General features: G+C 32.5%; 7 protein-coding genes across 8 annotated transcripts; 3 read left to right on the top strand and 4 right to left on the bottom strand.

The window, feature by feature from the left end:
* Positions 1 to 47: 47 nt before the first annotated feature.
* Positions 48 to 9,294, bottom strand: pyd (zonula occludens-like protein polychaetoid). Of its 2 annotated transcripts, none has more exons than XM_027350187.2 (8): positions 8,482 to 9,294; positions 6,642 to 6,814; positions 6,204 to 6,570; positions 2,697 to 6,127; positions 2,043 to 2,639; positions 1,454 to 1,722; positions 1,257 to 1,400; positions 48 to 1,203 (listed from the first exon to the last, which is right to left on the bottom strand). In XM_027350187.2, the coding sequence occupies exons 1-8, from the start codon at positions 9,277 to 9,279 to the stop codon at positions 1,094 to 1,096; spliced, it is 5,889 nt and encodes a 1,962-aa protein (XP_027205988.2). In that variant the 5' UTR covers positions 9,280 to 9,294; the 3' UTR covers positions 48 to 1,093. The 2 variants fall into 2 exon arrangements, with proteins under 2 accessions (XP_027205988.2, XP_027205989.2); XM_027350188.2 differs by lacking the exon at positions 8,482 to 9,294 and adding an exon at positions 6,900 to 7,494.
* On the top strand, positions 268 to 1,113 carry RabX6 (RAS oncogene family member RabX6). Its single transcript, XM_027350191.2, has 2 exons — positions 268 to 415; positions 476 to 1,113. Exons 1-2 carry the CDS (start codon positions 268 to 270, stop codon positions 991 to 993), a joined length of 666 nt encoding a protein of 221 aa, XP_027205992.1. The 3' UTR covers positions 994 to 1,113.
* Positions 9,295 to 9,481: 187 nt separating the features above from the next.
* Positions 9,482 to 11,346, top strand: LOC113799545 (mitochondrial ribosome-associated GTPase 1). The gene is made up of 2 exons (XM_027350190.2): positions 9,482 to 9,639; positions 9,704 to 11,346. The coding sequence occupies exons 1-2, from the start codon at positions 9,531 to 9,533 to the stop codon at positions 10,636 to 10,638; spliced, it is 1,044 nt and encodes a 347-aa protein (XP_027205991.1). The 5' UTR covers positions 9,482 to 9,530; the 3' UTR covers positions 10,639 to 11,346.
* Positions 10,698 to 11,620, bottom strand: RpL10Ab (ribosomal protein L10Ab). The gene is made up of 2 exons (XM_027350192.2): positions 11,460 to 11,620; positions 10,698 to 11,389 (listed from the first exon to the last, which is right to left on the bottom strand). Exon 2 carries the CDS (start codon positions 11,381 to 11,383, stop codon positions 10,721 to 10,723), a length of 663 nt encoding a protein of 220 aa, XP_027205993.1. The 5' UTR covers positions 11,384 to 11,389; positions 11,460 to 11,620; the 3' UTR covers positions 10,698 to 10,720.
* Positions 11,621 to 12,316: 696 nt separating this feature from the next.
* Spec2 (CDC42 small effector protein Spec2) lies at positions 12,317 to 14,374 on the top strand. Its single transcript, XM_027350193.2, has 4 exons — positions 12,317 to 12,668; positions 13,433 to 13,711; positions 13,794 to 13,898; positions 13,953 to 14,374. Exons 2-4 carry the CDS (start codon positions 13,649 to 13,651, stop codon positions 14,046 to 14,048), a joined length of 264 nt encoding a protein of 87 aa, XP_027205994.1. The 5' UTR covers positions 12,317 to 12,668; positions 13,433 to 13,648; the 3' UTR covers positions 14,049 to 14,374.
* Atu (Another transcription unit) lies at positions 14,353 to 16,387 on the bottom strand. Its single transcript, XM_027350189.2, has 3 exons — positions 16,235 to 16,387; positions 14,591 to 16,179; positions 14,353 to 14,528 (listed from the first exon to the last, which is right to left on the bottom strand). The coding sequence occupies exons 1-3, from the start codon at positions 16,284 to 16,286 to the stop codon at positions 14,451 to 14,453; spliced, it is 1,719 nt and encodes a 572-aa protein (XP_027205990.2). The 5' UTR covers positions 16,287 to 16,387; the 3' UTR covers positions 14,353 to 14,450.
* A 471-nt stretch (positions 16,388 to 16,858) lies between these two features.
* On the bottom strand, positions 16,859 to 19,086 carry LOC113799444 (polyadenylate-binding protein-interacting protein 1-like). The gene is made up of 8 exons (XM_027350066.2): positions 18,858 to 19,086; positions 18,640 to 18,739; positions 18,362 to 18,549; positions 17,892 to 18,298; positions 17,712 to 17,824; positions 17,446 to 17,656; positions 17,105 to 17,382; positions 16,859 to 17,041 (listed from the first exon to the last, which is right to left on the bottom strand). The coding sequence occupies exons 3-8, from the start codon at positions 18,546 to 18,548 to the stop codon at positions 16,954 to 16,956; spliced, it is 1,284 nt and encodes a 427-aa protein (XP_027205867.1). The 5' UTR covers position 18,549; positions 18,640 to 18,739; positions 18,858 to 19,086; the 3' UTR covers positions 16,859 to 16,953.
* Positions 19,087 to 19,269: the final 183 nt, after the last annotated feature.

Below are 19,269 nucleotides of genomic sequence, written 5' to 3'. Positions count from 1 at the left end.
TTTTATTTTATCCTGGTTATTGCAAAAATGGATGTTTTTCCTTTCCAATTTCGAAAAATGGATGGTGGTTTCAAACTTCGCAAAATGAGATTTTTTTTTCAAGTAACGCCATCTGTCCAAATTTCCAAAGCCAAAGAAAAAGCGAAGAGTGGATTGTTGTTTTTACAATTTCGATTTGTTGTTGTTGTTGTTTAAATTATCAATGAAAAATGGTTGAATGATCTCGGAAATCTTGTTTTTTTTGTTGATATTCGATAATAAGAAAATATGTCAACCACATCGATACCCGAATTTAAAATTATATTATGCGGTGATTATGGTGTAGGGAAAACATCAATATTTCGAAGATTTCTAAATGATACATTTATTGATACATCGAAATTATCTCGTACCCAAACTAGACAATCCACACTTGGTAAGTGTTTATTTGTTATCGACATATGATTTTGTTTCTCATTATCGACACACACAATAGGATTGGATCAATATAGCCGTGAATTTGAAGTACATAGCAGTAATGGATTTAGTCGTATTAAAATTCAACTTTGGGATACGGGTGGATTGGAACGTGTAGCAAGCATAACCAATTCATATTATAAATTCTCTGAAGCTGCTTTATTAGTATTCGATATGACTTCATTGGAAACATTTCATAGTCTTTCTCATCATCTACTCGAAATATTAAGTATGGCCGAAAATGCCAAAATTTTTTTGATTGGAAATAAATCCGATCTTAAACATCAACGTCAAGTTAGCGATGATGATATTGAATTATTCATTGAACAATTTCCTAAATTCAATGGATTTTTTCAAGTTAGTGCCAAAACAAACGATGGTATTCAGGAAATGTGGTCAGAAATAAGTGAAAAATTGGCCGTCGGTGCTTATTCAGCCAATGCCGGAGCTTTCAAATTACATCAAATCAACTATGATGATGATAATGGTGATGATGGCAACATTCATCCAACAGCCAACACTAGTTGTTGTTCTTAAATGATGTTTTTTTTGTTTGTTTGTTAAATCATGTTGTGTTATTAAAACTTTGTAATATTGTATTCATATATATGATAATAATAATGCCATTTCAAATTGATTAAAAATGATCAACCAAAACAGAGACAAATTGTTCATTGAAATTGTTACCATTAATTCGATCGCCTTCATCGTTGTTCAACGAAATATTTCGCCAGCCAGTTGGTTCGCCTATTCATAATTATAATATTTAGTGTCAGAATAACAGAATCACCAACACTTACCGTTATTAATATCACTGGATTTAAGCGCAAATGACCAACTTTCCGGATTAACAATAGCACAATGTGGTAGACGAAGTTCGATTGGAATGTTAAAACGTAATCCATGTGGACCACACATCACAGTTGGACTGAGTAAAGTTTCACCTAAAATAAAATTATCAATAATCAAACATTGGTCAATTTGACAATTTACGAACCCAAATTTCGATCAAGTGGTGGTGCCAATTTATTATCTTCACAAACTTTAAAATAGATTTCTTGTGTAATACCTTCCGGTATAGCATATGGTGGTATTATTATACTAACACCTGTTTCAGCCGACACTAATGAACCACCTTCACATCCAAATATACCACGTGCTGTTGCAATAACATTCGATGATGATTGACCCATTGATTTACCATTTTTATTAATCGATATTTGTGATGATTGAATTTCATCAATGTTCGTATACATGTTTGTTTGACTATATTAATTCCATTCCAATTTCCCATCACCAGAAATATAACCAACCCCCCCAAAAAAAATGAAAAGAATCCCGAAAAGAAAAGAACAAGCAAATTAGCTATGGTTTTAAAAGAAATGGAAAATGGAAACAGACAGAGACACACACATCATACACACATGCATGCAACAATCGAAAAAATGTTCAAATATGAAAGATTAATTTATTTTGGACAAAATCATCATTATCATCATCATCATCATCATCATCATCATTGATACACAATTGATATAAGATAGGAAAAAAAACTATAACAAAAAATTGATCGAGAACTGGCTTACTTGAAGTCATTCACTGGCAATAATGGTGGAGGTGGAGGTAGACCATGAAACATTGGCGAGCCGGGTGTAGTAGATATTCGTGCCGAAGATGTTTCCAATGGTTTTCGTTGATATAGTTCGAATGCACTGCCACGATTTTCACGATTCGATGATAGATCCAAATAAATACCAGATTGTCTGGCTTGTTGTGCAATTGGCTGTACAATATTTGGTGTCGGATTATTGCTACGAGAATATGTTGGTAATGGTGGTGGTGGTGGTAACGGTGATCCATTTTGACCATTCATATCATTCATCAATCCATGATGATGCAAATCATAGCCGCCAACTGCATTACCATCCAATGTTGACCGAGAAACATTGAATGGAAAATTCAGATATGTATTATCATTCGATTGCTGTGGTAGCGGCGGCGGAGGTGGTGGGGGTGGCATATAATTTGCCCCTGAATTCATATACAGACCAGACGAGGAAGGATAACAAAGATTATCATAATTTGGTTGAGAATGGTTATAGTGATTGGCACTGGGATCCATATGAACAGGCACTTTGGTTGCTTTAACTCCTTGCATCGAATCAATATAAGCGTTTCGATCTCTAAATCATTAAGTGATCAATTAGTAATATGACAAAATTAAGATGATGATAGCTTACTTGATAGTAAAATCATTGTTGTTATTGTTATTATGATAGGTGGTCGTACCATTAATAAAATTCGATATCGTTTCAGCATGCGATGAATATCGTTGATGAATGGCATGATCTTTCGATGTTTGATAGCCATGATGATGATGATAAGACGATTGCGGTAATGATTGATAATATCCGGGAGGTCCATTTGATATTTCCATCGGATTTGCGGTCATCGTATTCATAACTCTTTTTGGTGGCACTTTTAATGGTGGATAAAGTGATGGCATATTGTCATAATCACCATATCCTTGTGGATGATTTCTATCATACATTACATATGATTGCTGTCGATTGTTGTCATTCAAAGTCATCGAATTCATCTGATATGACAATGAATGATTGTTTAGTTTTGGTTTTGGCGGCGGTGAAGGTGGTGTTTTTGTAGCAGCACCTTGAAGATATTCAGTTTTCCCGTTTTGAACAGGTAGTGGTGGCACTTTTTTCGTTCGTTCCAGACTATCTGGTTTTGGTGGTACCGGCATACTACGATTGAATTTGTGTGATTGATCATTTGTAATTGATCCATTGGTTGTACGAGGTACCATTACATTTTGATCGACTGATTGTCCGACTGGTTTATCCATAGCATATTCAAAAACGGTAGTGTTGATGTAATCCGAATCATCAGTTTGATATTGATGTATACTGTTACTATGGCTATGAATCGATGTTATTGGTCGTGGTGGTGGTGGTGCAGCAACCTGCGTTGTAGTAGTAGTTGAAGGATATTTAGAACTATTGGTCGAACCGAATAATCGTTCATGGGCTGATCGAAATCGTGATGGTTTAGAATTTCGATCAATTCGTGGAGGAATTTCGACAGCTGCAAGTTTCACCGAATTAGCCGGTTGTGACAAAGGAGGTGGAAGTGGCGGAGGCGGTAAAGGAGATTCATCAACTGTCGCTCGATTCATTGATGATGATGATGGAGTGTCACCAAGTTTCAATGTTGGATATTCGGTAATAGGAATATTATCGTTTTGTTGTTGCTCCACACGTTTTTGGAATGAATTATTTTTGGTCAATTCTTTTTTAAGTAATAAATGTAAAGGAATCTGTTTGTTGGTGCTTGGTGATGAGGATTGTTGATCATTCTGATTGGTCATTGTTGATTGATTTTCTGCTGATGATTTCGTTTCATCAACGTTCGTTCGAGAAACTAATGTTTCTGTTGTGTCTATTTTGGCCAAACTTGGATCACTCGAAGCTTTTGCTAATCGATTTCCAGTGACCGAAGTTGAGAAACCATCATCTTCATCTTTTTTATTGACATCCTCATCATCATCATCATCTGTTTTACCATCATTGATTGAGATATCCAGATCACTTTCCGGTGATGATGCATAACTGAGACGAGAAATTGAATTCATTGGAAATAGAAAATCATCCGATATTGATTCATCAGGTTTGAATGCTGACATCCATACAGTTTGTGTTTGTTGTTTGTCAATGATTTCACGAAGTTTTTTATACCATAAATCACCACCACCACTTGTCAATGTAATTGAAGTGGTAAAAACATGATGCCATAGTTTTTCCAATTTGATTGATTGTTCAAATAATTTTCTTGAACTTCGATGTACAGTATTTTTGGTCGACGAACGATTTCGTAATTCTTTGACAATTGATTTATTTTCGACACGCATAAATATAACGATCGGATAGAATTGTGCATAATTCAATCGATCAACAGCGGATGGAGTTATATCCAACAGTGCATGTTTTCCACGTTCAATAATCTCTTTGATTGCCGATAATCGAAAGATTCCCGAATTGTTTGACAATTTTGAATTTTTCACCACTTGTTCCGATTTCGAACCATTCATCATTGATTGTGGACATTCAAATTTATCCGGATAATCTCGTAGAAGTTTTTCTCGAGCAATATCGGCTAATGGACCAAAAAATATGACCGGTCGTACAAATCCAGGATGTCTAAGTGTAACACGTTCATATGCTTCAAATTTCGAATTACCATCACCAAACAGAATATCTTCCCAATTATCGCGACAAAGTGATTTCGATCTTCGTGCACTACGACGACGTTTAAAAAAATTACTTCTTCGACTACTGACAGTTTCAGTAAGGCCTAAATCATCAGCACCTGAATTGGATTTTTTCGAACGATTTTCCAATCGTTGTTCGGTGGCCAATTCATCGGCACGACTTTTATTCGGTATTGAACCTTTTTGAATTTCCTGATTATTACGACCAAGTCGATAAACAAACCATGAGCCAACCACACCATTGAATAATGTATCGACAACATGAAATACATCACCATCATGAAAACTAAGTTCACCTTTACCTTCACTATCATAATTGAAATGAACACGAATATGGAATGAATCACCTTGTTGTTTGGCCACAATATTTTCATATTCTTCTTTACAGTTTTGAACATAAAGTTCGATTCGATCTTTGATTCGTAACAAATACAATACAGCTTCTTCGCGTGTAAAATCTTTCATATCAACATTATTGGCTTTTAGAATTTTATCCGCAACCTGTAATCCTTGTTGATATGCCGGACTACCAGGTTGAACTGCAGTAACAAAAATTCCAACTTCATTACCTCCGGTCAATCGTATACCAACACTACCTTCTTTTTGAAAGGCAATATATCGAATTTCATCGTTTGTTGTTTTCGGTGACAAATTCATTTCCTGATCGACAATCGTTTCGGGATTTGAACTTTCATTAGTTTTTACCATCATATTTCCATTTGTTGATTCAATTGTAGTAGATTCACCTAATTGTATTGATGATGATGATGAACATACAGCCGAAACAGAAGAAGTACTTGGTTTCTGTGGAAGAGGACGATGAGATAATTTGGCTGATGGTGATACGGTTGTTTCCGATGTATTTCCATTATGGCTTGTTGATGCTAATTGCTCACAATGACCATTTAGTCTAGTTGTTTGATCATTACCATTCATCAATGATGAATCATTCATACGGGTTGGTGGTTGAACATAAAGATTTTGATTACTCCAACCATTAGTGGCACGACTATTAGCCATTGTGGCTATACTGGATGAAGTAAATGAAGGTGGTCCATGATTAATATTATCATTGATGGCTGTCATCGAATCATTGATATTTGTTGATGTATTGGGTAACGGTGATTGTATCGATGATTCATATCCATTTGATGATGGCCATTTTAATGATGGCTGTTGATGTTGATGTTGTTGTTGTTGACGAAAAAGTTGATTTGAAATGGCACTATTACTTCGACTATGACCATTGATATAGTTACCATTTTCATTTGAAAAATTCTGATTCAATAAATCACGGCAAACAATCAATGTTAATTTATCTTTACAATTATCAAGTAATTTTTTTGCTTCTTTCAATGATAAATTTTCAACATTCGTATTGTTAATCTAAAAATCACAAAAACAAACACAATCAAATCAACAAAGGTTTTTTTCAAAATCAAAAAATTAATAAAAATTTTACCTTTTGAATAATATCTCCTTCTTGTAAATGATTTTCTTTAGTATCGCTATTATTGACGATTAAATTTCGATTAACAATTTCTTTGACAAAAATTTTACAACCAAGCACAATACCCAAATCTTCTTTTTTACTATTTTTACTTAATGTAATTTTAATCAGATTATTATTATTACCATCATTAATGGAAAGTGTTTGATGTTGTTGTTGTTGTGTAAAATTATTAGAATTTCCTGTTGTTGAAATTAATGCTCGTCGTTTGATTAATAAATTGACAGTATTACCACATTCACGTAATACATGAATTGCTTGGCTATAATCAACATTTTCCAATGATATTCCATTTGCACTGATCACTCTATCATTGACCCTATTAACATATCAATCAAATTCAATTATCAATCAAAAATTTCAAATTCTCATTCATCGAAAAACACTTACAATAATTTTCCTTCGGCTGGACCAGCTTTCAATACATCCGAAATAGCAATTGATGGATCACCATTCATAAAATGTGGATTATCACGACCACCACTAACAGCAATACCAAAACCATAAACAGGTACACGAGATAATGTTATATCATGATATTCCCAACCAACACGTTCACCACCCTAACATCGAAAAAATTAAGAAAAAACGAAAAAACGAAAATCAAAAATCAATCAAAACAATTGGTAAAATGATATGATTTCTCACATTGATCGGTAATTTCATTGTTGATAATATATTGATCAAGAAAAAAAATTTATTTTTGGATTTAAAATGAACACAAAACACACGAACGAACAATAAATTGATGATCAAAAACAAAAACTACACATGATTATCAAATTGTTGTCAATGGCTTCATCATCCTTTTTTTTATTTCTCAACAATTCATTTATCCATGCATTCGATTACTTCAAAAGATCAACAACATGAATGAAATGAAACAACGAAAAAATCTCTCTTTCGATTGTCTTTGGGGCAGTAAAATCGACAAAACAACGAAACGAACAAGAAAAATCGTGTCCAAAAAAGAGAAGGAATGTGAAATGGACAACAAAAAGTTCACTTGTTTCAATCGAAGCAGCAGTGGTAAACGAACAACATTCACGGACCAAACGAACGAAACACACACACACACACATTCGCTTTGATTATCATTCCATTGAAATCTTTTTAAAGACCCGATTGATGAATACACAAGAAACAAACAAACAAAGAAAGAAAAAAAAAGACCCAAGACCAGTTCTCTTTCAGATTGTTTTGTTCATCTCTCTCTCTCTCTCTTTCTCTGTTTGCTTATCCACACCACAACAGCAACAACAACGAAGACGACGAGCATAACCATGGACGGGAGGGTTTCGCTTTTTATTTCATTCGATCGACATACAAAATCACCACCAACCACAAACTATCAAACAGGTCCTCTGGTGAACAACACCTGCATCATCATACCCTATAGGTAATATACCTGTATCGTCGTCGTCGATCGGCCGGTCGGTCGGTCATTCATTCAAATGTGGGCAAATTCCAAGCATAGATGTATTGGGCGAGACCAATCATTATCATCATAATCATTAGATATTCTTTGCCCAAAAAGCAAATTATGTTCGAACCATAATTCTTATCAAAAATTTTAATCATCATCGATTGCTTCTTCTTCGTCTTCTTCATGTTCTGTGATTGATTCTTGGCCCAAACATTCAACTTGTTTTTCCACTTTCATTCAATTGAAATTAAACCACACACAAGCGCACAGCTGAACAAGTTCAACTTGTTGATCTTATCACACACACACACATGTAATATTGGCCAAAAGATTCGGCCCCTTACGAAAAAAAAGAAACGAATGAAATGGAGATGTATTTTTTGTAAAGAAAGAATCAAACAAGGTCATTGAAAAACAAAATTGATCAGTCATAACAACAACAACAACAAGAGAAAGTTGTTAGTGTTTTTGCAAACCAATAATAAATGTTTTGAATTCAAAACCAAGTTCATTCATCAAAATAATGAATAATTAATTATAACTCTACGGGGTCGAAAATCAATGAATGAAATAGGCATTAGGCCACCATTCAATATCGATTAATTAGCAAGTTAAATCCAAAAATCAATGTTTTTTTTGACCTATTTACCCATGAGAAGATAATGTAATGCTATAAGGAAAGAAACAACAACACTGACAATTACACATGGTTAATTTAGTCAAATAATTATCATTCATTCATTACTAAAATGAAGAAATTACAACCAAAAATGAAAAGTGATATTTTTCACAATGAAAACTTACCAATGATCGATATGGAATGTTTGATGTTTGAAAATGATGTGATTTTTCCATCATCATCAGACCGGATCTATTAGTACTACTAGGCCATTGTAATAATGATGGTATATAAGGGCGGCTAGATTGAATCAATGGCTTTGTATTGACATGGTCGAATGGTCGAACAAATTGTTGATATTGAGGACCAGAATTATTCGACATTATTCGAAATGGTAATTTGGTTGGAATGTGACCACTACGACCACTATTATCTTGATGATTTTCATTTTTCAATGAAGCAATTGCTTGATTATTATTGTTGTTGTTTTGTTTGGCTATCAAGTCATTATTATGATGATGTGAATGACTAACATTTACCAACCAATTGGACATATTATGTTTAACCATTCGACTATTATTGTCATCATAGATTTTTGATGTTCCATTTTTAGATTTATCATCATTTTTGGATAATGAATTTGTTCGTCGCGAATGTTTTTTTGAATGATCATTATCATTTGAATGATGGCGACTTTTATTTGCCGATGGTATGGATGATGATGATGATCGTTTCATTTTGGTAATGTTGACGGATTTCATCGAATCATCATTATGATGATTTGATGGTCTATGACCAGATTCTTTCATCAATGATAAACTGGATTTCCTTGATGATTTTGTTTTTCGTTTCTTTTTCTTTGTCGAAGATGTTCGCGATTGTTTTTTTGAAGAGAAAATTTTCCGATAAATTTGTCCAAACATGATCATCGAAATGAAAGAATCAAATGAATTGCGATCAACCGAATCATCGGTTTTTGCCATGAATTGGGCGTTAATTGACATCAACAACGATCGATAATGAAAGCGAATGTTTCATATCTTTTTTTTCATCAATTATCATCATTAATCTTGATCATCAATGACAAGCAATGGAGTATTTTTTTTGTTTCGAACACCATTTTTTTACGATTCGAAATCCTGTTGAATTCGATTTTCACGCCATCTAGGATCGAAATAGGCGATGAATAATTGAATCAGATTTTTTTTTCATTCGACAATAATTTGATGCCAAAATGCAAATTTCAAAATTTTTACTCAATAATAATAATAAAAAATTTGTTGCAAGACAAACATTTCAAATTGGCCATAAATTACAATGGTTTCCTGGTCATATGAGAAAAGGTCAGTATTTTTTTTTTTTGAATGTTCCACGATTGCATTCAATCAAATGTTTTCATTTCGTCAGGATTAAGAGATATTGGAAAAGTTCTTCGACGAACTCATTGTATTCTTGAAGTACATGATGCTCGTATTCCATTCAGTGGAAGAAATCTAAATCTAATCAAACGATTAGTATCGAATAAACCAATCATTTTGATATTGAACAAATCGGATTTACTTTCAGTAGAATTTAGACCGTTAATTCGATCACAGTTGATGGAAAAAATGCATGAAAATAATATTCATCTGGAAGATATTGTCTTTATGGATTCGATAGCTGCCAATGCTAAACATGCCGGTTATAATAATCAATTTTTATCCACTATATTGAATTCGATTGAAAAATTGCCCAACAATACGATTGATGAATCGGATTTTTTGATGAACGAAGAAAAAAGTTATAATTTATTGGTGATGGGCATACCGAATGTTGGTAAATCGACCATTATTAATCGTTTAAGAAATGTTCTTCTGAACAAAGCTGGCAAAGCAACTGTTGTCGGTGCAAAAGCTGGTGTTACAAGAGCTGTTTTAGAACGAATCAAAATCTGTGATCATCCTCATAAACTATATCTATTCGATACGCCTGGCATACTGGAACCAAGTTTTGATCGTAATGATCCTGAACAATTTATGCGCTGTGCTCTTTGTGGAACGATGTCCGATGAAGTAATTGGTAAAGAACTAATTGCTGATTATCTTCTATATTGGTTAAATAAACAACAACGTTTTGATTATGTTGATTTTCTTGGATTATCATCACCTACCAATGATATTCATGAAGCATTAACCTATGCAGCCATCAAATATAATCAATTTCATTCATATTTAAATCTAGAAACCGGTGTTCAAGAACCGAAACCAAGTTATATACAATTAGCAGAGAAATTTATTGCAGAATTCCGAAAAGGAAATTTTGGTCGTCTTTTATTAGACATAGATATGATTGAAACAAAATGATGTTTTTTGTTTGTTTTTTTTTGAATAAGTTTTATTAAATCATAATTATAAAGACATGGTTGCAAAGAAAAAAAAATTTTTATTAATAAAGACGTTGTGGTTTACCCATAGTCGATTTTATATGTAATGATTTAATGTTTTGCCAATTTTTCTTCAACAACGAAACCAAAAAATTGATAGTCAAATTAATGTTTTGAGCCAATTCATCGGCTGACATTTCTACATGACCAACAGCAACAGCCAAACATAAAACTTTTTTCATCTGCAATTTAATGGTAGCTTTTACTTCATCAACTTTTTGCATCATGTTTTCGTTATGCGAAAGTAACGATGGAAATTTACCGGCCTTATTCAAACCGGGACCCAACAAACGTGGAATCAATTTGATAAGTGATTCCGATGCCAAAAATGCATCATATTGTTTGGCCAATTTTTTCACCAATTTTTTGTTTTTGTTCATTTTTTTCAATGCTTCAGCATCCATACAAGGAATTTCATTCGCTTTTGCCTCATCACAATGCTGTTGGTCACCAAGAACACATACACGAAATTTCGGTCGCGGTATATTACGAAGTTTAACTGTACCGGAGAAACGTTTATCTTTTTGTGGATCATAATTCTTCAAACCGATTTGAAGTTCAACAGTTTCAAGAAATTTACGTTTCTTGCCATTTTCTTCACCTTTTGAATAGGCCAACAAAGCATTGACACACTCGTAAAGAGTATCACGACTTACTTTGGTCATGTTTTTCTAAATAGAAAACCCAAATTAATAATTCATTTTTTATCAGATAAATTAATGAAATTTTCAAATAAATTACCTAATTTTCGGATGAAAATTCACAAACAAATTCCCAACAATAAATTACACGTGTTTGGCTGAAAGAAAAAATCAAAAGAACACACACACAGCATACCAGAAACAGGAAAAAGCCTCTGTTGATTGTCACTGCGCATGCAGAAACACGAAAAAAATCATTAAAGTTTGTTGTGTGTATCATCATTGTTCATAAACGACGTTTTTACGTTCGAATTTTGCAACACTAGATGGTAGCAGTGTTATTAGTTTTATTTTTCGAATGATAAAAAAAAAAAAATTGATTCGAATTGTTGCAATCCATTCGAATGAATCAAATGAAATATTCCCAAAATTAACGATCCAAAAACGATTGCAAGCAAAATGAATAATTTTTTCCATATGCCAAATGTTATTCCATTTAAAATGTTAATGATGATTTCATCATTAATATTGTCAAAAAACAATGATGATATTAATTGAAGATGGGATTTTTTGTTTTGTTTTTTTCGTTTTTTTGACAACCATATTTGGATCAACCTACCAACTGAACTGAATGACTTATTGAATAGTATGAATAACGTCGTTAACAACAACAACAACAAACAAAAAAAACAATCAAAGTATACGGATGTAAACATTGTTGTATCGGATGCGTCTGACCTCAAAAAAAAAAATTGGACGACGACGATGATGAATAATTATTGTGTAAATTGGAAAGAAAATTGTTATGTTTTTTTTTGCGACCCAAAAATATTAATTACTACGCATGTCAGCCATATGAATCATCATCATTCGATGTATTGAAGCCACTGCAATGATGTCGATGTTTTTTTTTGGCCATAAAAATATGCGTTTCTTTTTTTCCACCATCATCATCATTTGAATTCTTTCGTCAGTTCGATGTAGTTGTTTGTTTGTGTGTGTGTGATCGTGATTGTTTTCTATTTCTGTATTTTGTTAGTTTGTAAAAAACATTTGCTACAAAACCAAAATAATTTGTCAACAAAAAAAAATCGGTTATCGACCAATCAACAAGTTGTATATGTGAAATCAAATAACAAAAACATGTGTGTGAAAAACTAATTGTTGATTTTTTTAAAAAATCGGAAAGTCTTCGTTGTGATAAGATCATACCTGTTTGATCGAAATCACCTTATCTTTGACCATCTCAATCAATTAAATCACTGATATGACAAATATCTTCTTTTTGTTGTCAGCTGTAACAAAATTGGTAAAAACAACAAACATGATTATTCTTTTTGGGGTCTGAATATAATAAGCTCATTTCTTATCATTCAATTGAATTTCCTGTAAGCTAGTGTAGAAGAGAATTGTCGGCGACAAACAAAAATAGGAAATCATTTGTTTTTAATGATAAAAAGTTATTCACATTCATTCCAGATATTAAAAGCAGTAGTTTTGCCACCAGTTTTTTTTATTTTCAAAATAATAATTTCAATCGATTAATAATATCGATATAATTTTAACTACCACCACCACCACCACCTGGCAATAAATTGAATTGTAGTTAAGAGGCGAAATTTTTTTTTTTATTATGGAATGTTGATTTATCAAATACATCATCATCAAGGTTATCATCTTATTGCTTTGATTTGATCAATTCGTTTTTAGAAATGTGTTTTGTTCAAGAAATAAGAAATTTCACTTTTTTTTCATTCACATTGTTTTCACTTCTCTAACCACACATTTAATATCAATATTAAAATGTTGCCAGAATTAGGTTATATTCTTTTTCAATAAAAACCTTCATTTTTTTTTCTTATTATTTAGACAATTTTGGCAACCAGTGTGTGTGTTTGTTTGTTTGAATTGAACTCGAAACATTTTTATTACCAAAAAAAAATTGAATGTTTGATTCATTTTTGTTTTGTTTTTTGATTCCCTGTGTGATCCAACAACAACAAAAGTTTATAACTTGAAATCAAAAAAATTCTGTTTATATTTAATATTTTCATTTCAATCTCATTTCTATAGACGCAGTTCTCTCTTTGATGTCAATCAATCAAATGAAAGAATCAATCGTTATTTTGCAATCAACAATCGATTCGTTTGTTCATTTATTTTGTTTGATGATTTGAATGTAAATTGTATCGAAATATTCTCGTTGCCTTTCCTCTCTCTCTCTTCCTTTGATCTTGATCGGCTTGTAATCAAAAAAGAAAAAGAAAAGAAAAATAGAATAAAAGAATAATGAGCGAATTATGGATTCAATGTTTTACTTGTGGTATCGTAACCAATCGACCACAACCCACGGTATGTAATTTTTTTTTTGATTTTTTTAAAATTTGGATTTTCCAAATTTCTAAATTTGGGTCATTATAATTATATATTTTAGCGACGAAGACGAATCGACCGTTCAATGATTGGAAATCCCACCAATTTCCGGCATACAGCTCATGTTGGTGGTGGCGGTGATGGCTCTGCTGAAATGTCCAATCATGTAAGTTTTGTTTTCATCTAAATTTTTTCATTTCAATATCATTATCTTTATTAGATTCGAACCATACAAAATCAGATGGCATCCAAAGGTGGATATGATTATGTATTGCCTGTCAAAGTATCGATACCGGTTGTTGATGTAAAAAATTAATCTTTTCTGCAATATATATTTCGTTTTGTTCGTTGATCTCTTTATGGTTACCATCTTCATCATCATCATTATTACCATTATAACTATCTCATCTCATTATCATCATCACTGTATGGATAAATCATCATTTTATTTTTTCATCCAACCATATAATCTGAAAACCAAATGAACTAACCAATCGATATTTGGTTGGATAATGTTTCTTATCATTTCTTTCATCATGACAACACTTGTGATATACTTTCTCTCTCCTTTATAATTATGTTTTACTCTTTTTATGTGAATTATTTTATTTTTTAAAAAATAAACTAAAATGGTTATTATTATTTGAAATGAAAGTAAATGTTATTTTTTTTTTTTGAACAAATTCGATTTGTAAACAATGTTACAATAAAAGAATGTTTAATCAGATTGATCATCATCATCACTTTCGACAACAATTTTACGTTTATCAGCAGATTTTTTCTTTTCAAATATATCCTAATAATATAAAATGATCAAAATGATTAATCAAAAAAAGAAATAGATTATTGTCAACTTACCGGTTCACTATCATCATCATTATCACTTTCATCATCATCATCGCTATATTGAGATAAATTAGGATTACCCGGTCCATGTTTATATTGATTTTTAATTTTGGCAATAGAAATACTTTCATCATCTTCATCATCATGATCAAGATATGCATTGGATAAACCACGAGTAAAACTTCGATCTTTTACTCGTTTTGTTTTGTTTTCTTTTCGAATTGAAGCTTTCAATTTGACTTCTTCTTTTTTGATCATTTCGGATCGATGTGCTTCCGGATCTTTGCCAACATTTGGAAGAACACAAATTTTTTGCGTTTTTTGGCTACGATCAGCCAATGACATTGTAAGTTTACGATGTGTAACACTTTCGGTGGAAAATGGTCGAAACGTTAGTTTTGTTTTAAATACTGATTGTCCTTGTAATCCAGTGCCTTGTCGAATGTATAGATGATTATTTTCGCCGGGCAATAAATTCAATGTTTGAATATCGAATATTTCATCACCTAAATGTAATGATCTACTACCATCCGACCATTCAACAACACGTGCATTACTTTCTCTGCTATGCGTTTCGCCATCCTCATCGGTAACATTACGCCAACGAACAGTATTTTCAACTTTTAACTTAAGTCTTGCTCTACCTTCATCATCATGAACTTCATCTTCATCGATTTCATCTTCATACCATTGAGGATCATATGGATGTGTATCGATACTCAAAAAATTGGGTAACTTTACGAAATGTATACTATCGCCAAGATTGGCAGTGATTCGAGGAATTTCCACTTCGATTCGTGTTTCCGGTATTGGTAAATCTTGTTCTTCATCAATGTTTTCATTGTTTGCTCTTTCATCATCATCGCCAACACCACCAAATATTTCATTCATGTTTGTATCGACTTCGCGATTCACACGATCATCATCATCCTCATCATCATCATCGTCTATATTGGCCATTGGTTTTTTGTCCATTTGAATTGTACGATTTGGTTGTTGATCATCGTCATCTTCATCGCTCAATTCACCGAATAAATCTTCTTCAGTTTTTGATTTACTCATTTTTATATCGTTATCGCCACCACCACTATTATTACCATTATCATCATCATCATTATCATCGGACGAAGAATGGATAACAGTTTTTCTTTTTTTCCTAACATTATTTGTTTCATCATCTTGTTCTGATTCATCTGAACTTGAGTTACGACGTTTTCGATTTCTATTCGAATGTCCATCATCATCATCACCGTCGTCGGAAACTTCGTTGCGTTTATTGTCGATGGGTGAACTGTTTTGATTTGATTTCGCATTAATTTCATCATCGCTGTTGACATTATTATTATCCGAATCACTTTCGCTACTTTTTTGTTCGGCTTCAGATTCATCAGGAGAACTTATTGATTTTTTATCGCTCGAATCATTTTCTGCATTCGATTCGTTTTCATTTGGTCCATCACTTCGATTCACTTCATCATCATCATCATCATTATCACTTTGGCCAGAATTACTTGCTGAAATTTCATTATCATTCGAATCATCATCTTTTTCCGAATCCGAACGATTAGCATTCAATGGTGCACCCGGTGTTTTCGGTAATCCTAATTTCAAACCAATCAATCAATCAACCTGAAAAAAATATAAAAAGATAAATACCGATTTCATCACATGAACCATCATCACTACTATAGTTGCCATAATCAGACATTTTATAATCGATAAATAGACAAATTGAAAAATGAAAAAATCAAAATAACTTTCATGTCAAAACAACAACAACAAAAAAATGAGGAGTGTACACTCCGAAATTAGAGATTTTTCTATTAATAAAAAGCATGACCAAAACTTATTAGAATAATTTGCAGAGGGAGTTAGGGTAGCGTTTTTTTTTTTTTTTGTTAAAATCAATTTATTATTCACAATAAAATGAGTACAACACAAACAGTAATCAATTTTATGTCCGTATTTGGTGGTCTCGTTGGTATTTTTTGTTTTCTTTGTTTGTTTCGGGTTTCAAAATTTTTGCACATGAAAAAAAATCATGTCCAATTTAAATTCATAAAATTAATTGTGTATTGAAAAATTGGTGTTCATGTTATTTTAATGTTATCTGATATCGATTCAAGGGAATAGCGGCTATGTTGATGTTTTTCTTTTTGTTGTCTTTTTTGTTGCAATGTTCGATGTTTAGAAGTAGCAAATAGGAAAAAAAATTAGGAGATTAAGATGTATGGGTATACTTGGTGATGGTGTTGGTTTCTTTAATAAACGTTCCAGTCATTTTCATTTCGTTTGTTTTTTTTGGGATTGTGTTATTTTGTTTTTGTTGGTCGTACCAAATGCTGACAATGACAAAATGAAGTAGGAAAAATTCTTCAATTCTGTCGAGTGCTTTTGAGAAAATTTTCGAAATCCTGACAAATTTCGGCATTATCTTCGTCACCACAATTGCCGAAATCATACCTAATTTGAGATTAGAAAAAATAATTAGAATGATTGCTGAATAGAACAAAGATAGTTTCATACTGATGGTGATTATTGATATTATCAACATAATGGTGACCACCATCACGTGCGACCAATATTCCTTGTGGATTGTTTAGATATGGATTGACAATGTTGGATGTGTTGACCGTTTGTGGTTGTTGCCAATCATTTTCTACCAACGTGAGAATCTTTTTTACCATTTCTTTGATCGAATTCGACATATCACACTGGAGTGTTTCTTTCAATCTAGCCAAAACAATTGTAAAATCGTTTTTTCCAATCGAGGCAAAATATGCCTGCATTTGTTGTCCACAGAGCTAATTATGATAATGATTGTTTGTTTTTCTTGAAAATTCATAAAAAATCATCAAAGATCATACCTTTAAAACATGACAGACACATTTAACATTATCATCACGTTTAATGTCGGATGAGAGTATATTCATCAATAAACTTGGCAAATGTTCAGCTAGATCCGATGCTTTACAACGAGAATATAATTCTGCTGTAAACAATGCCAAACCGCGCAGATGGACAAATGTGTTGGCCGATGTTATGTCGCTAACTTTTCTCGAACATTCGCGTTGATTTCTATAACAAAATCATCAGTTCGTGATAGTTTCTTATAGGAAAAAAACAAACGAACCGTTTGAAAAGTAACTGTCTAAATGATTGACCAGAACTTGCTTCGCGAAGATGTTCCATAAAATGATCGCACAAACGTACACCATTATAACGAAAGTTTACATCAATTATCGACTATATAGAATTGTCACAAAATCACCAATGAAAACTAAGAAAACAAACAAACAAACATCAGCCCTACCTGATCAACGATCTGATTGACGATCAATTCGAGAACACAGTCATCCTCATCAAGATATGAGTTGAGTATCAATGTTAATTCATTAATACCTTGATCATACATGCTCGGTTTATTCGATATATGATTGATGAAATCTTTCAAATATGAAAGCGACATATAATCTTCAATATAATTCTCATTCTCGGAAATGGTATTCGGACCACCGCCATTGGCATAGTTATGATTGTTGTTATGGTTGTTTGAGTTGGAAATATGTCGATAAGGTCCACCACCATTGCCACCACCAACTATCGTAGAATTGTTGGCATTTGTTGTTCGATTCGAGCGTGGAACGAATTCCTGTGCGCTCGGATTGAGCTTCGAAAACTGTGTTTGAGGTGTGACAACCGAATTATTGGGAGAGGAATCTACAACAAAACATATGAAATCATTATCAATTTAAAAAAATGCCAACGTCATTGACAACTAACTTGATCGAGAAGAAAGATTGTGCAAAGATATGTCCACATAATTCGATGGAAGCGAACGACTTGATGCATTCAGCTGTTGTTCATTACGTCCGTTTACATTCAATAAATTCAATCGATCGCCAAGCTCGGTGACGGCGGAATGTGATATTGAATTATTCGTATTCGATGATAAATGATTATTTTCCATTCTTTTAATTTTAATTAGAAAAAAAATGTCATTGTCATATTATTATGATAATCAATAGGTCAGTGACCAATATCAATGAATCAATAAATACCTTAGTCTTTTGTAGATTATGATGTTATCAATTTTTTTTTCACTGCTAACACATTTGTTTCAATGACAAGTACAGGCAACGATCAACAGTAACGATTAAACTAAAGTGGAAATAAAAACAATGTCAAAAGTTTTAAATTTTGTCAGCTGTGATGAGACTTGCAAAAGATAGACTTGTATTTTCAAGACAGATCAATCAATATTTTTGAAGACCTTTACCTTTTAAGTTTTGTATAGTGATGATATATTGTTATTGAATAATTCTCAAATGTTCACGATTATTCTATAATAATTCTTTTTGTTGTAACAAGAGTGAAAAAAAAACAATGAAAGATTCAACTCACACACACACACAATAAACAAACAAAAACAGACTAGCCAAATGGCAAAATTGAATGATACAAAAATTAGAGATTAAAAAAAAATTATTATGATCCTCAAAATATACACACAACAACAACAAAAAAACATTGAACGAGAGAAAGAAAGGCAGTCAATTCGAATGGACGGACAGACGGACTAAATCGAGTCATAAGCACAATCAAATGAAATCAACAACAACAAACAAACAAAAACAACAAAATGAGGAGGAGGATAATGAGTTTTCTTTTCTTTTCTTTTGCTCATTCAT

The sequence above is a fragment of the Dermatophagoides pteronyssinus genome, unplaced genomic scaffold (genome assembly GCF_027571235.1).
Source record: "Dermatophagoides pteronyssinus isolate colony J.1.1.1.1 unplaced genomic scaffold, Derpt_VIB-CSIC_2022.12 sq0032, whole genome shotgun sequence".
Lineage (NCBI taxonomy): Eukaryota > Metazoa > Arthropoda > Arachnida > Sarcoptiformes > Pyroglyphidae > Dermatophagoides > Dermatophagoides pteronyssinus.
The sequence above is the reverse complement of the archived record's forward strand: the minus strand, read 5'-3'. Positions and strand labels throughout refer to the sequence as shown.

Excerpts from the sequence above, each read along its gene's own strand:
- LOC113799545 (XM_027350190.2), top strand. The coding sequence starts at position 9,531 with ATGCAAATTTCAAAATTTTTACTCAATAATAATAATAAAAAATTTGTT. Across the intron at positions 9,640-9,703 it reads TCCTGGTCATATGAGAAAAG|GATTAAGAGATATTGGAAAA; the intron begins GTCAGTATTTTT and ends TCATTTCGTCAG.
- RpL10Ab (XM_027350192.2), bottom strand. The coding sequence starts at position 11,383 with ATGACCAAAGTAAGTCGTGATACTCTTTACGAGTGTGTCAATGCTTTG.
- LOC113799444 (XM_027350066.2), bottom strand. The coding sequence starts at position 18,548 with ATGGAAAATAATCATTTATCATCGAATACGAATAATTCAATATCACAT. Across the intron at positions 17,657-17,711 it reads AGACAGTTACTTTTCAAACG|AAATCAACGCGAATGTTCGA; the intron begins GTTCGTTTGTTT and ends ATTTTGTTATAG. Across the intron at positions 17,383-17,445 it reads GTGTCTGTCATGTTTTAAAG|CTCTGTGGACAACAAATGCA; the intron begins GTATGATCTTTG and ends TATCATAATTAG.
- Atu (XM_027350189.2), bottom strand. The coding sequence starts at position 16,286 with ATGTCTGATTATGGCAACTATAGTAGTGATGATGGTTCATGTGATGAA. Across the intron at positions 16,180-16,234 it reads TGGTTCATGTGATGAAATCG|GATTACCGAAAACACCGGGT; the intron begins GTATTTATCTTT and ends GTTTGAAATTAG. Across the intron at positions 14,529-14,590 it reads ATGATGATGATAGTGAACCG|GATATATTTGAAAAGAAAAA; the intron begins GTAAGTTGACAA and ends TTATATTATTAG.
- RabX6 (XM_027350191.2), top strand. The coding sequence starts at position 268 with ATGTCAACCACATCGATACCCGAATTTAAAATTATATTATGCGGTGAT. Across the intron at positions 416-475 it reads AACTAGACAATCCACACTTG|GATTGGATCAATATAGCCGT; the intron begins GTAAGTGTTTAT and ends CACACACAATAG.
- pyd (XM_027350187.2), bottom strand. The coding sequence starts at position 9,279 with ATGGCAAAAACCGATGATTCGGTTGATCGCAATTCATTTGATTCTTTC. Across the intron at positions 6,128-6,203 it reads AAGGAGATATTATTCAAAAG|ATTAACAATACGAATGTTGA; the intron begins GTAAAATTTTTA and ends TGTGATTTTTAG. Across the intron at positions 1,204-1,256 it reads ATCCAGTGATATTAATAACG|GCGAACCAACTGGCTGGCGA; the intron begins GTAAGTGTTGGT and ends AATTATGAATAG.
- Spec2 (XM_027350193.2), top strand. The coding sequence starts at position 13,649 with ATGAGCGAATTATGGATTCAATGTTTTACTTGTGGTATCGTAACCAAT. Across the intron at positions 13,712-13,793 it reads CCAATCGACCACAACCCACG|CGACGAAGACGAATCGACCG; the intron begins GTATGTAATTTT and ends TATATATTTTAG. Across the intron at positions 13,899-13,952 it reads CTGCTGAAATGTCCAATCAT|ATTCGAACCATACAAAATCA; the intron begins GTAAGTTTTGTT and ends TATCTTTATTAG.